Genomic DNA, 15820 nt, shown 5'->3' with positions numbered 1-15820 from the left:
ACGCATGTTTGCGCAGTCATTAGCATGCCGGGATGACGCGACAGCGAGAAGGACGCTTAGTGCAATTAGTAGCATTCTCCTCGAGATCATTATCGCGCCTAGTCGTTTTGTTTCCTTTTGTATAATTTGCTTTTTGTATGTATCAATCACGAAATGTCCCTCCTATATGTGTGTGTGTGTGTGTGTGTGTGTGTGCGCTTGCTATTTTTCCGTCATTATATTAGTTTATGTATAATTTAGAGTCGATTTTTCCTTAACGAGAAAACAAGAAATCTCAATAGTTTTGAAAAGAGAGTTGTAAGAGAATAAGCATAGAAAAAAATTTTTATTCTTCATATATTTAATTAAAATTAATATTCATTTGGAAGGATTTTTAAAAGAGATTTTTTTCGTTAACAAAAAATCAATCTCGAATCGATCAAAGAATTATGAATTGTAAAGTTCGATGTTTCGTTCAACACGTATTTATTGCGTGTGCTATTTTAAAAATATCACTAAGTTTTTATTTCAGATATTAATGAAATATTGCTATATGAAACTATAATGCCACTATTGTTTTAGAAAATAATATCTCCTGTACAATAAAATTTCCGCAGCTTTGTGTGTACTTGGTAAAATATTTTTCTTTTTTATAAAAATATTTTTTAAAACTATATATAACTATATTTTTAAACTACGAACACTCGTTTTCAGACGCGTCCTACAGGAGAAAGCCCCCGACATGCCACAATACACGTAAGCATTCTACTCTAAGCATAGTAATTTTTGATATCATGCAACGTTATGTACGCACTTCCGTCGATCCCTCATTCCTCTAATTTGTCTGCCGTAGCGGACAGGGCGACACGGATTATCATGGGAGTAACGGACAGGCGGACACCCACTCGTTGCATTCGTCTCATCTGTCCGTCCAAGAAGATCCGCTGCTCATTCGGACTCATAAGCAACAAACCTCTCAGCAAGTAAGATTGGATCTCATTAAGAAAATTTTTTACGAATCGTGATTAAATTTGCATATATTTCCAAAGGTTCTTGAATAATTTTTTATTCAATAATTATTATATTCAAACTTGTACATTTTTTAAAATTATATTTAGTTCAATGACAATATATATATATATTTATTTTTAATTTAAAAAAATATATATTAATAAATGCGAAATTTACACTTAATTTTATTCATCGATACGCGCGATGCAAAAGCGGATAGGATATACACGATGCGCTTTTTGATCCGGGAAATAAATCCCGTTGAATAGAGGAGAGATTATATGACACGGTGCGCTTCCTCAGGTGACGACTGTGACGAAAGTCGTGCGCGAAGTTTCCCACATGGAGCCGGATCCGGGCGCGGTCAGTTACATGTCGGTGCCGTTAATGTCGCAAGACTATCAGCACGCGGACCCGCGCTACCCCGCGGACCCGTACATGGTCAGTTTCGATCATTACGACCCGTACCTGGGCTATCCGCCGCAGCCGGGTTATCCGGGGCCCCATGGCATCTATATGCCGCGCTCGCATTCCCCGCACAGCCCTCATAGCCCGTCGGAGCACAGCCGTGCTTCCCCGCCACACGGTATGTAACCGCAAATCCATATACATATTTACTTCGCAAATCCATTCTTGCTGCCATTTTCCCCTCTCTCCTCAGATATCATACAATATTAAGCGTAATTATGGGCTCATTTATGAGTTTATTTATAAGCCGAATAAGTAATCAAGCTTTTTTTTTTTTTGAATTTGTTGATGTCGATGAATATTCATAAGTTGATTTCAAATACAGAATATTCAAAATAATTATTTAATTAGTGTTTTGTTTAAAAATAAAATATTAAAATTTTTTTCATGTGAGAATAATAACAAAGAGAAAAATAAATATTTATTTAAAGCTCTGTGGTTACAATTATTGATTGAAATAAAAATTTTTAAAGAGATATCAGAAATATTTATTTTTAAAATGTATGTGATTCTTGTGTATTATTTCAAATATTACAATATTTTAACATCCTTGTATAATAATCTCATGCCAAAATTCACAAAAATAATTATCTTGATTTAATGAGAGAGAAACAAATCTAAGAAATAAATGTAAAAGAAATAAAATTTGTAAAAAATGAGACTTTTTCAATATTCTTATAATTGAAGATAATCACTCCACAATCGGACTTTTATATAATAAATATTCATCGACAAATATATATTTGAGATATTTATTTTCGACTTGTAAAAGCAACTAAACATTTCAAATAAAATGTTTAATTATAAATTAATCTATAATATTAAAATAAGTATTAGTAGTATGTAAATAATAAGTCAATGTATATTAAAGAAAATTTTCTCAACTTTGCTTATAAAATTACAAAACCCATATCTCAAAAATTACAAAAACCATATCATGTTTTATGTATCTAAAATAGTAACACAATAATGATGGTTTTTCTTTCCGCAGAATATATGCGCAAGGGTGCGCCTTATGTGGAGGGTAGCTATAATGATATCGACCCCGGCTTAAACCCCGCTTTACAAGACCATTATCGCATTACTCCGAGTCCAGGAGGTCCTGGGGATCAGTATGGTACGTAGGAATTGCAACAAGTACGATTGAAAATTTTTCGCGGAGATGTGATCAACAAATTAAATTCTAACATGATCGCGATTAGATTCACGTGACGTAAAACTGTACGAGAAAATTTCTCGTACAGTTTCGTTGCATTTCGTCATAAGACATCGCATAATTCACTCCGATTATCTCTCATTGATCTGACTGTCTGTCTGTTCTTAGTCATTTTATGTTAATTCTCGAGACAGCAATACGTGGAATATTGATAACTCTGGCGAATCTTCTCAATATCCTTATGGTGGAGTTACATCCATTATTTATGTAACTCGTCTCTCTTTCTCTATTTCTTTGCTACATCTCTTAAACGTATTTTCTTAAATATTGAAATAGGGATATATATATATATATATATATATATATATATATATATATATATCTTTTAATTTAGACTTGTGTGATATTGTTTTAATTCTGTGACGCTTTTCAAATTTAAATAAAAATTATATAATAAAAAATAATATATTCTCATAATATATATTCATATAATTAAAACATAGTTAATCATTATAAATAATTATAAAAAATAATACATAAATGAGAATAGTAAAATAAAAAATAGAGAAAGAATTCAAAGTTAACGATTAATAATATTTATGACATATATTATATTTCTTAAAGCAAAGATATATCTCTTACAACGTGTGTAAATTTTTTCGAGACCGCAATCGAAGGAACGATCAACAGAGAAAACGACATTAAAATCGGATAAGAAAGCTATATAATCGTTTGCGTGACGCGTATTTTATTTATTTTTTCAGACGAGAGCAAAGTGGCCTACGGATACGTGTCGCCATCGCCATACGGGCCCGTGGGGTACGGGCCCGCCGTGGGAGTCGGGCCGGTACCCAGCGACGTGCCCGGTTACGAGGAGGGCCACCCGGGGGTGCCCCTCACGTCAGGCGTGCCACCCGGCATCTTCGAGGACGAGGTGCATCTGCAACGGCTGCAATCGCGTCATCCGGTGATGCCCGGCATGGCGAGTCCTCTCGACGACGATCAAAAGTCCATGCGCTGGCGGGACCCGAACCTATCCGAGGTGATCGGCTTCCTCAGTAATCCCAATAGTATAATCAAGGCGAACGCGGCCGCCTATCTCCAACACCTGTGCTACATGGACGACCCGAACAAGCAAAAGACGCGCAGCCTGGGCGGGATACCGCCTTTGGTACAGCTGCTGGATCACGACACCCTGGACGTTTACAGAAACGCGTGCGGCGCCCTTAGAAACCTATCGTACGGTCGCCAGAATGACGAGAACAAACGCGCCATCAAGAACGCCGGCGGCGTACCTGCTCTTATCAATCTCTTGCGAAGAACGTCCGACGCGGATATCAAGGAACTGGTCACGGGGGTACTGTGGAATCTCTCCTCGTGCGAAGTGAGTAGTCCTTTTTTTGGTATAAAAATTAGAAAAATTAAAGAGCATTTCCTGTTCTATTTCGTGTTATTATTCGTATCTACAACGTCGAGAAACGAAATTTTATTTATTCAAGGCTTGAGAGAGAGAGAGATTGCTATTTAATTCTTTAATTATACCCTAATTGTATTGAGATACTTTTATAGAAAATGGGAACCACGGTTAATTTGGATGCACGTTTGCAGGATCTGAAGAGGTCGATCATCGACGACGGTGTTACAATGGTGGTGAACAACATAATAATACCTCATAGCGGCTGGGACCCGAGCTCGTCGAGCGGCGAGACCTGCTGGTCTACGGTCTTCAGGAACGCGTCGGGCGTCCTGAGGAACGTCTCCAGCGCCGGCGAATACGCGCGTAAGAATCTACGCGAATGCGACGGTCTGGTGGACGCATTGCTCTACGTGGTACGTTCGGCGATCGAGAAATCTAACATCGGTAACAAGATCGTCGAGAACTGCGTGTGCATCTTGAGGAACCTGAGCTACCGCTGCCAGGAGGTGGAGGACCCTAATTACGACAAACACCCGATACAATCGACGGTACAGAACAGGGTCGCCGCACCCGCGAAAGGTGAGATCGGCAGGGAGATCTTAATCTATTACATAGCTCAAAGTTAGTTTCGGATACTCTATGGAAGGTTCAAGAATAGTCCAGTTTCTTTTTTTTTTAATTTGAGAAAATTAATCTAAATTTTTAATTAAATTTAAGTTCATTTGAATTTAATCTAATTGGAAAATATATAATAAAATTCTCGTATACAATTCTTACAGCGACTTAAATTCATTCAATTTATTTTATTTTTACTTTTATTGTTTTGTCTCCTTCTGGAAAATTAATCGATAATTATATAAAAAATGTAGATAAAAATTATGTACGCGTGATGTTGTAAATTGAATTATAAAAGTCGGGAATTAGACAATGTGCTCTATTTTCAATTAAATCAAGGTTAACGCGCAATTAATTAAGTTGAACATTTAATTTTGTTTTCTCGATTTCTTGACGAGATTACTTAATTATTCAACATATCAAGAGTATAAATATACCATGTCTAAATACTGACAAATCTACTGCAATCGCGAAACTTGCATAGTCGATTGTGAACATACTACTTTAAATAACTTGCAGAGATAGGGAGAGGAAAAAATATCTCTCAAGAGAGCATCGCTTTTGGAACGAATATGTTTTTCCGCAACATGCACGAGTCTCCCTCGGTATGCATGTAGATGCAGATCATTGTATGTACGTGTATATGTGTGAGTGTGTGTGTGTGTGTAAAGACCGAGAGGAGGCAAATGATTCACCCCTTAAACCAACCATAAAATTAGATCTCAGGGGGACACGCAGCCTCTCTGCTGCGGACACTCTTTCCTAGCTATTGCGCGAAACTATCATGTAAATATGTAGCTTTTAGATACAGTTAATTATCTTACACTGAGTTTTATAATTATATTAAATTTAGATAAAATAATTTTTTTAAATATCATTAACGCACACGTTTAGAAAATTATTTTATAATTATGTAATTCTCTCTCTGTATTTTTTCAGATTTGTTTGCATTTAAAATTCTAAAATATCTACAATTTTTATCTAAAATATTTATGGTTGCAAAAGCCATTAAATATTTATAATTATTCTTTTAAATAACCAACATTATTTCTGATGAAATTATAGTTAATCTTATCACACACTCGGATTTCGCGGACACTCAGTTATTTTACGGTGCAGTAATTGTGTAGATAGTTAGTTTATATAGTGCATTAAAATTAGCGTATTAAAATTTGATTAAAACTTTCGGATCGATTTACCGGAAGTTTTTAGGTAGCGTGAGGATGAAATTTACTCTGCAAACTGTAAATAACGCACTTAGAAAAGTGATAAAACGTTATCATCGGGTAGATGATAGTTTACGTAGAGTTAAATTGATGTTTCAAAGAGATATCTTTTACAATTAATTTATCACATTATCCTTTGATTTCTACCAATTAATTTGCATTTTACTATTTTAGAAACAGATAGATATATACAGTGTGTCCAGAAATATATATACACAAAGATAACTCTGTATTTTGTATATCTTTGTTTATACTTATTATTTTTTATCTTTTTTTTTTTGAGATAATCATTTATTATATACAAATCCTATAGAAAAAGATTTTTTTTAAATTTAATTTATGAATCTTATCATTTTTTTACAAATCCTAGTTCAGCATGGATTAAACTGTGTTTCAATCTTTTTAGCATACAGTTTATGTCAAGGTAAGCCCCCTCTTCCATGGATAATTAGTTTTCATTCGAAGGCATAATTGTTGCATGCTTTGCTTTGTTAAATCGTTAGCTAAATTTATATTTTCCTGTAAATCTTTATTTTTATTTTGAAACTCGTAATTATTATGTTACCGAGCAAATAATTTATATTTCTGCATACACTGTCTATTTTGCGCTAGAATTTCATGTAAAATTGACTGATAGATTAAACGAGCTTGTTGCAAAGTATGGCAGATAGTTTAAAGTTTCGTTTCTGATTTCTTTCATTACAGTAGATAAATAGTTTATTTAATTTAGTAGGTTAGTCAGATAGAAACATAAAAACAATAAAAATAGAATTTTAGGAACACACAAGTCGAACTTTTTTCGATATTGATTAATATAAATCAATATTATTTTAACTATAATGCAACCGTAGAATAAACAACAAAGAAATCTTGTCAAAAAACAAAAACAAGATTCAATAATTAAATATAAATAAATATGACACAAAATCAAAAAGGAGAATCAATAAGATATATTCAAGTCTCTCTTAATTTTATAAATTTTTTTTTTTTATAATATATTTCCTTAAAATTTATTAATACAAATTTTCTGTCATTCTTTGCTTTAGGTGAGAATCTGGGCTGTTTCGGCGGTAGCAAGAAAAAGAAAGACGGTCAACCGGTTCAAAAGGAAACCACCACGTCACGTACGACAAATCCGCGAACCGAACCAGTCAGAGGAATGGAATTGCTCTGGCAACCGGAAGTGGTTCAGTCCTATCTTAGTCTTTTACAAACATGCTCGAATCCGGAAACACTGGAGGCTGCAGCCGGGGCCTTGCAAAACCTCGCCGCCTGTTACTGGCAGCCGAGTATCGAAATTCGCGCGGCTGTACGCAAAGAGAAAGGTCTCCCTATATTAGTGGAACTCTTAAGAATGGAGGTATGAATCACTGTGTATTAATATTGAAAATATATATTATAGGGAGTAAATATAATTTTTAAAATACATATATATATATATATATATATATATATATATATACCAAATTTTGATATATATAAATTGTAAATTACATTATTAATTAAAACTCTATTTAAAAGCTTCCCACAAAATTATTAAATATTATTATAATTATTCAAATATTATTTGTAACATATTTATTTCTGAATATTTTAATTATGTCTGTACTATATAAATATCGATAAAAATTATTAATAATTATTATTATTGATAATAATTATAATATAAAATATAGTTATATATTTCGCCCCGTCTCCCAAAATAATTTTACTTGTCACTCACAAGTGATTTCTGTGACCAGGTGGACCGAGTAGTATGTGCAGTCGCGACTGCACTAAGAAATTTGGCGATAGACCAACGCAATAAGGAACTAATAGGCAAGTACGCGATGAGGGATCTCATTCAGAAATTACCGTCTGGAAATAATCAACACGATCAGGGCACGAGTGACGACACGATCGCCGCGGTGCTGGCCACATTAAACGAGGTCATCAAGAAGAACGCCGAGTTCTCGCGGTCATTGCTTGATGCCGGCGGTGTCGACAGACTAATGAACATCACCAGGCAACGTCAGAAATATACACCGCGTGTTCTTAAATTTGCAGGTAAGAGCTGAGCACGAATTTAGATTGAGATAATCATCCGATTATATATTAGATCATATATAAAAGTCACATAATCGATTTGATTAATTGTTATTTCGATTAATTAAAATTATTCAATTTATACGCATTTTTAGGACAAGTACTCTTCACTATGTGGCAACATCAAGAGCTGCGAGATGTGTATAAGAAGCATGGTTGGAAAGAGCAAGATTTTGTCACGAAAACCGTCGCCGCCAGAAATTCAGGGCCTAATTCACCCAACAACGCTAACAGGTAATTATCGCTCATATCACACATAAAATTACATATACAAAGTATAATCAAATCTATCTATGAGATATCAAATTTATAATTAGATATCAAAATAATAATATAAAATTATGACTTAATATCTGTAATAGATCTTTAAAAATTAAATAAGAGAATCGTATGTTGTGAATAGATGAGAAAACAAAACTTTTAATTAATTTTAAGTATCCTTTATAATATATTATTTATATTTTATATTTTTTAGTAGAATTTATTTTCCCTAAATTTTATTTATATTATTATGATATTTAATGTTGTTTCGACAATGTCAAAAATTCAGTATGCCTGAGAAATATCATTTTATAATCATTTTTAGATTAGATTTATTTTATTTCTTTTGAGTGTAAATTTATGTTGTTTTGTTGGTATTTTTTTATTTCTGAGACTCCGCTCTTTTCTTATTTTCCGTTTATGATTTTCTATTCCATTAAATTTATTTCATAATTCTTTTTGTTATGTGGAGTCTCTTCACAAAATTTCTCTGACTATCTCGATTCTACGTTAAAATACAGCTATGATTGCAGCACACTGAATCGACCAATGGCGAGCCAGGGAAGCACAAGATATGAGGATCGAACAATCCAGCGAGCAAATATGAATTCGAATAATGTCGGTCGACCTACTATATATCAATCAGTAAGTAACAATAACTAACAGCATCACTAAATATAAATACACGTCACGTAGAGAGAGAATAGAATATAGAATTATCAAGAGGAAAGCATATACACGAGCACATAATATGCAAGTTAAATCGCCGGTCTCAAAGAAAATTTTACATCGATTGATATTTAACAAATATATTAAAAAGCATTCGTTTAAAAATTTATAACTGTAAAAATATTCAGTATTCATAATTTTTTAAATTAATTAAATTTCATAGTGATATAATAATCGAAATTTACGAAAATTTATTTGCATTTTAAATATTTTACATATTTATTATTATTTTCAAAGAATTGTAAATTTAATTATTATTATTTTAAAAATATTGCGGTAGATGAAATTTTGCGGATGATAAAATTTTGTTCATCCCGATTATTCGTTGCCACCACAGTTTTTTCATATTTTCTATGAATTATGGAATAAGATTTAAATCGAATTATAGTTTTTTTACCTCCTTAAATACACCGGATATATCGTACATTAAACGTTTATATCGCATTTAACTCTGCTTACATTTGTAAAGTGTTGCAAGGATAAAAAACAGTTAGAGATCGACGTAAAATTTAGATTACTTTGTGGCGCAATTAATTGTGCCAAAACGAATGAATGTCACTACATAATTTTTAAATATGTAGTAATTGTAATTTGATAAAGATATCATCGCAATTTAATTAAATAATTCGTGTCAATGTGATCAACTTCCATCGATATTTTGTAGGATTTTTATTTTTGTTATACCAACCTTTTGTTAAAGACAAGTGCAAAAAAGGAAGAACGAATTGTATACAAAAAACAAAAGTATGTGAGTGTGTGAACACTTTTCGATATAATAAATGTTACTATATACATTGAAAAATTAAAATTAGCCACCATATATAAAACGCGTTCACACAATATTTAGTAGAATGCGAATCTGATTGTACGAGAATTTACTAATAATGGTTACGCAAAACATTTACACGAATTACCGCATGAAACTGGACCAAACTCCCTTTTTAATAACGTCGCGTAGTCACTTTCTAAATGCTGAAACTTTTTGCACGGTTTTAATAACAGTTTTCCAACTACTAATTAAGTTAGTTACAAAAGGGAAGAAGAGATATCGCATATATAATCTTAGAAATGTACCGCGCAATGTTACTATTAACGGTTATAGGTCTAAAGCGCGAAGATATTCAATGTATTCGCATCATTTTGTACACTTCTGTCTCCGAAGGAACGCACAATGTTATACACTAACGATAAAAAAAAAAAAAAAAATTACTAATGAAATCACTGCCTAAACGAACACCTTCATACACTAATAACAATTATTTTAATCTTTGGCGAACGATATACGCAAAAAAGTGGTTTCATATATTAATTAATTATATAAAACTATATACAAGCATTATGTCTCTCTCGAATTAGAAAGCGAATTCAGTTTACGATCAATTTTTAGTGCCCGACTGTTTAGTTACAATTTATTAGCGAAATATAACACGTATTTACAACTAAATTATTATGTAATCTATGATGACTCTTTGTTGTACACCCGATATTTTGTATATAAGTCTAGAAAATTAGTGATATATATGTAAGTTAAAATACGCAGATTTATAATTGATATTGAGCACTAAACACATGCTTATGCAATGCCATATAGGATTAGATAGAGATTAGTATTTTAATTCTTCGGTTTAGTATATTATCTTTTTCCTAACTCAGTATATTTTGTGAAAATTTATTTTTTTAACTAATAGTATAACACATTTTCTCAAATTTTCTTAATTTGTTAATAACGTAAGAATATATTATTCAATAAAACTTGGAGATTTATAATAAAAAAAGTAATATTAATGTAAAATTTTATTTATATTTTATCACACATAAAAAAATAAAACCGCGCACACATTATACATTCTATTATATATAATTTTTATAGCAAACACACACACGTCTTCATGATATCCTTATATCGTGTGTATTTCATCTATGCATTACTCACGCATCGGAACATTTATATTCTGCATTTAGCTAAATACTAGAGCGCAGTGTAATAAAAAAAGAAAACAATTACTTGAAAATATGTATATTAGCTAGCTTCTATATATACCTAACTGCAAATAAAGGTCACATATCACATCTCCACGTAATTTTGCCTAGACATTACAATGTACTCTCGATCATTCATTTTTGAAAATCAAGAAATAAGATTAAAAATCAAGAAAACGATTACCAAAAAAATCATTGTAATTGATATTCATTCGTAAAAAAAAAAAATATTTTTTCTTTCAAAGTGATAAAATTGGTTCCTTCAAAAATTACTTGAGTAAAGCCGTTGATATGAGAATATTTGATCGATATCGAGAGTACACTGTGTATAAAATATCCCCCCAAAGTGTCTAAGCTTCTTTCAGCGTCCGAAGATTCGCCGCGCGGTTCTCTCCCCCACCTTCGCCCACCCCCCCTCGCGACCGGCAGTTGGCTAACCGTTGGCTTGTGTGTGTTGCAGCAGCCGAAACCCGGTGAGCCGCTCTACGCGCAAGTTAACTTGGAGAAGAAAAAGAAGCGGCAGTACGAGCTGGGGGTGGGCCAGGGTGGCCAGGTGGGTCAAGTGGCCGGCGGTAGTGGTGGCATCGCGATATCCGGTGGCGGTGGCGGTCAATGGGTACCGGACGGGGTTGGAATGGTACCGGATGGCACCGGCGCCCCGTCGGTGACGGCGACGGTGGCTAATCAAGTGCCACCGCCGAGTTCGACCGCCGCCGCTGCCGGTGATTCCTGGGTATAACGCGTCCTACGAGCGGGTCCCCCTACGCGGGACCGCCAGAAGGATCTCGCCGGGAACCTCGAACAGCTGTTGCTGCCGCCGCCGCCGCCGTTACCTCTGAATCTGTCAATGTAGCGGAACAACGGTCGAAGGTCCAAACGAAATCTGGAAGATGTAAACTTACCGAGGACGATCGCGTTTTTTCCAGAATATATGACAGGGACACACGGACTCTCTGGCATAGACTCGAGAGGGATTCGAGTGGGGATTATATTTATTCGAGACAGACGTTGCGAGAGATAGAGAAAATATTCGATGCAGCAGGTTTATGAGAAGACCGAGTAACTCGGAGAATCGGAAGTAAAATGAAAGTACTCGAGTTTGTTTGGAATGTTATTGAGAGCGAGTGTTATTGAATGCGAAAATAATCTTAAGTGTGTTGACGAAGCGTTTTTCTCCGAAGGAGAAGAAAACGTCAGCATATTATTACGCTTTGCCATTGGAAATAAACGTCCATGTTACAATTAGGAGGAATCTCGAAGATGCGCATTTAACGGGGTTTCATTTAGTTAACGAGACGAATGGCAGCTAAGCTAGGATGACGGGCAACTTAAATTAAATTGCAAGTGTACCTTCATTTCCGAAAATGAAGATAATTTACGAACGAGGATGTATATATAAAGTTGCAGCTGATGAGATTTAATTGATCGACGAGAACGAATTAAGATTGAAAAAAAGAAATGAAGGTATGTCGCGCTGTAAAAAAGATTTTTATGCTTTAGTATCTTTTTTAGTATTAGAAAATCGAGATAACGCACGAAAATGCGACGAGTAGATTGAAGGATCGTCTACTCGGATAGAAACAGAAGCGATGGATTTAAAAATCCGATCGCTAATAAATCGTGAACGATCGTTCTATCTTGCTTTCAAGGACGTAGAAATCCTTTCTCTACGATCTCTCACATCGTCTTATTACGGCACGGACTTTAAATAGCTGGGAAAGGAGGAAGGGGGTTGAGATATTAAAAAGGCTCGTGCCTGAGATAAATTGAAATATCTCGAACACACTTTGATTAAGTATACTTGAATTGCGAGAGAGAGAGAGAGAGAGAGAGAGAGAGAGAGAGAAGCTTCGATCGACCTTGGAATGGCATTGTGCTAACGCATTTTTCTCCGAGAAAGTTTTTCGTCGACGTATATAAAAATCGAAACGGAACAAAGAACGAACGAGTCGTGCCCACCGAATATCGATCCGGCAAACGCGAGAATGCATCTGTAGATGCATCCGCAATCTCGATATACGATATTAGCGAGAGAAAGAAAAAGAGAGATAGTGTGAGTGTGAAAAGAAAGGAAAAGAGAGAGAACGACGTCGTCCAACCACATCCGCAGCAGTAGTCGCACTAATGGCTCTAAAATACCTTCATTGCACAATTCTAAATTAATATATATAACTGCGTAAATATATTATACATGCGGCACCGTATATATACACAAGCACACAAACACCAGAATCGTATAAGTGTATATTTTAAGGTGATGTGTTAGAGGCGATAAAAAAAAAAGAGGGCGTATACCGATGATCGCGAAGTACAGGCTAAGGTGCTAAGAATAGGCATGTCTATGTAAGCATTATAAAAAAAAAAAAGAAAATAATAATAAAAGAAGAGATAGAGAGAAGCGACTTGAAAGAAGGATCAGCCGTGATTTTTTATGCAACTTGATAGTTTATGGGGATATATATTCCTTTTTAGTAGAACACACCCGCGAAGGATTATTAAATTTAATAAACAAGGTTGCAGGTTACTGTGTTTGGTGATTATTATAGTAATCACTCGATGAATTAATCGATAATTATTATAATCATGATGACGATGACATCATTCGATAGCTGTTTTAATTATTCGATTGCATTTGAATTTGTCTCAAGATTCTTACACAATTCCCGCGAAAAAGTGGCATTTAATTTAAGGAAAAAAAAGATGTATACACCTCCGTTGCAATTATGAAAAAATATCGTAAAAATCAATAAATAATTAATCCCGTTACCATTGTAAGAAAGATTGCACAGCTGCTTCTTTGTAATACTTGAATGCCCACCAATCGTCGTGTGTATATGTGCGCCTATTATAAAATATATGAGACATATATGTATGCTGGCGACACACTGGCATAGAGTTTAGCGATGATTATATGACTGTATTATGTAAACATTGAGGCTGTGGGTGTGGCACGAGGATGCTGATTTATTACGAGTTACTGCACTTTTGCAACACGTGTGACTTTAGGGAGTACACTTTTAACTAAAGTGCGTATGAATCCTGTTCTCGTGCGTATGAAAGCGCGTGTCAAGGTAAAGAGATTCATTTTTATCGCGTATACACGAGCTCGTGTCTTAAATCGTGTTATATCATCGAACAGCCACGATATTCTGTATGTTAGATTTAATCTTATTTGTATTAAAAAAAGAAAGAATTAGGCAAACATGTAATTAAAATTATCCCACATAGAGATTTAAATGATGTATTTTATATTGGAGAGAGAAAAAATATATTTTATTTTTTTGGTACATTTTACATATTATTTTTTATACGTTTTCTTATTTCTTATATATTTTATTTTATAAAAAAAGTGATATTGATCAGAGGCATTGTTTTTCTGGTAATTTGAAAATTCCACATAACATTGCTCTAGACAAATAAATTATTTCAATAATGAATAATATATATATATATATATATATATATATATATATATATATATGTATGTATGTATGTATGTATGTGTACAAATTATCAAAGTATAAGACATGAAAATATAAATCTCAACAAATCGATATAGCAGCACTATTAATTAATAATTATTAATGCTACTAATGCGCTATTGATCCTTTATCAATACTACAATGTACTATGTAATATGATAGGACGCGAGCTCATGTGACGTGATAATTGTGAATCTTGACATTTTGTGCTGGAACGCAATCCGCGATCGATCAGTGGCGCCCGAGAGCCATTACTATTGCTAATGACACAATTACCGTAGGTATAATTAGCGAGCAAGCGTGAGACCAATGTACGTCGAGCCCATGAACACGTGCGGCAGCCACAATATCGTATGCGAGTATAACGAGAGAGAGAGAGAACGAGAGAGAGAGAGAGAGAGAGAGAGAGAGAGAGAGAGATTATGTTAACGTTATTCGATGGTTACGAGAGGTGGCATATTAATTAGTCGATATACATATTATAGATATAAAATATATCCCTGTTCTCTATTTCTTAAAATAATATTACGACAGTTGATCAGAGAGAGAAACACACATGGAATAGCTTCTCTCCGTAAAAATCATGCCAGACGACGGTCGTTTTTTATCCATGATCAACCTTTCTCGTCGTGTCGATTGTTTAAAAACTATTGTTAACATTGATTTCACGACGAAGTCACGTTTTCCACCGCGCGAGAAAATAAAACGAAGATTGCGTCAGAGTAAAGAGTCACACTGTTTTAAAAAATTATATAGTATAATAATGTAATACAAAAAAAAAAAAAAAAAAAATTGAAAAAAAAATCTCACATTACATTATAATTTAGATATAACAATTATTAATCTATTAATATATTCTGATTTATATTGTAATATAAAAATTTGGTATCCTGATAATGCGATGCGAATTTCAGTTTCGATGATCATTAATCGTCAATTAATGTTAATAAGTTTCACACGACGAGATTAATTGATTCTGTCAAGAAGGACGATTGTCGTCAGGATGACTGTATAAAAAAGCGTTATTCTATCACATACTACGCACTTTATTCCGTGGCGATGTTCTCGAGGGGAATTGAGCGCAGAGAAATGTGAACCGGACCATCCGTAACGTATAGAAATGGAAATGCTGGTGTGAGTTTGTGGAGAGGTGAAATTTATTTCCTATAATTTAATTTTTGTACAGTATTTTTATATTACCGCACGACAAATTTTCTACGAAGATTTTATCCATAATACGTATTATATAAATCTTTAGGAGAAGATATATATACATATTACTCGCGAAAATAATTCGATAATTATAATTATTCGATTATTATAATTATTTGATATAATATAAGCTGTTTATATAGATATTTTTTTTTTTTTTCAAACGCGTTACACCTAGAAAGAAATTAATATTTTCTTT

The 15820-nt window shown here is 33.8% G+C and overlaps 2 protein-coding genes across 5 annotated transcripts in view; one reads left to right on the top strand and one right to left on the bottom strand.

Annotated features, from left to right (window-relative positions):
• The window catches only part of LOC126856536 (catenin delta-2), a 33264-nt gene extending 19211 nt beyond the window's left edge, over nt 1–14053 (top strand). For 2 of the 3 annotated variants that reach the window (XM_050605118.1, XM_050605116.1), the window contains exons 4-14: nt 694–735; nt 833–962; nt 1294–1576; nt 2450–2575; nt 3379–3998; nt 4223–4610; nt 6919–7232; nt 7615–7918; nt 8053–8191; nt 8740–8863; nt 11388–14053. In XM_050605118.1, coding sequence (XP_050461075.1) covers nt 722–735; nt 833–962; nt 1294–1576; nt 2450–2575; nt 3379–3998; nt 4223–4610; nt 6919–7232; nt 7615–7918; nt 8053–8191; nt 8740–8863; nt 11388–11666 — 2721 coding nt within the window. In that variant the 5' untranslated portion in view covers nt 694–721 and the 3' untranslated portion in view covers nt 11667–14053. The remainder of the gene's footprint in view (nt 1–693; nt 736–832; nt 963–1293; nt 1577–2449; nt 2576–3378; nt 3999–4222; nt 4611–6918; nt 7233–7614; nt 7919–8052; nt 8192–8739; nt 8864–11387) is intronic. The other variant, XM_050605117.1, reaches the window with a different exon arrangement.
• The window catches only part of LOC126856544 (proteasome subunit beta type-7), a 53718-nt gene that overhangs the window by 24809 nt on the left and 13089 nt on the right, over nt 1–15820 (bottom strand). The window lies entirely within an intron of this gene.

This window comes from Cataglyphis hispanica, chromosome 19 (assembly GCF_021464435.1).
Source record: "Cataglyphis hispanica isolate Lineage 1 chromosome 19, ULB_Chis1_1.0, whole genome shotgun sequence".
Lineage (NCBI taxonomy): Eukaryota > Metazoa > Arthropoda > Insecta > Hymenoptera > Formicidae > Cataglyphis > Cataglyphis hispanica.
This window is presented reverse-complemented; position numbering and strand designations above follow the sequence as displayed.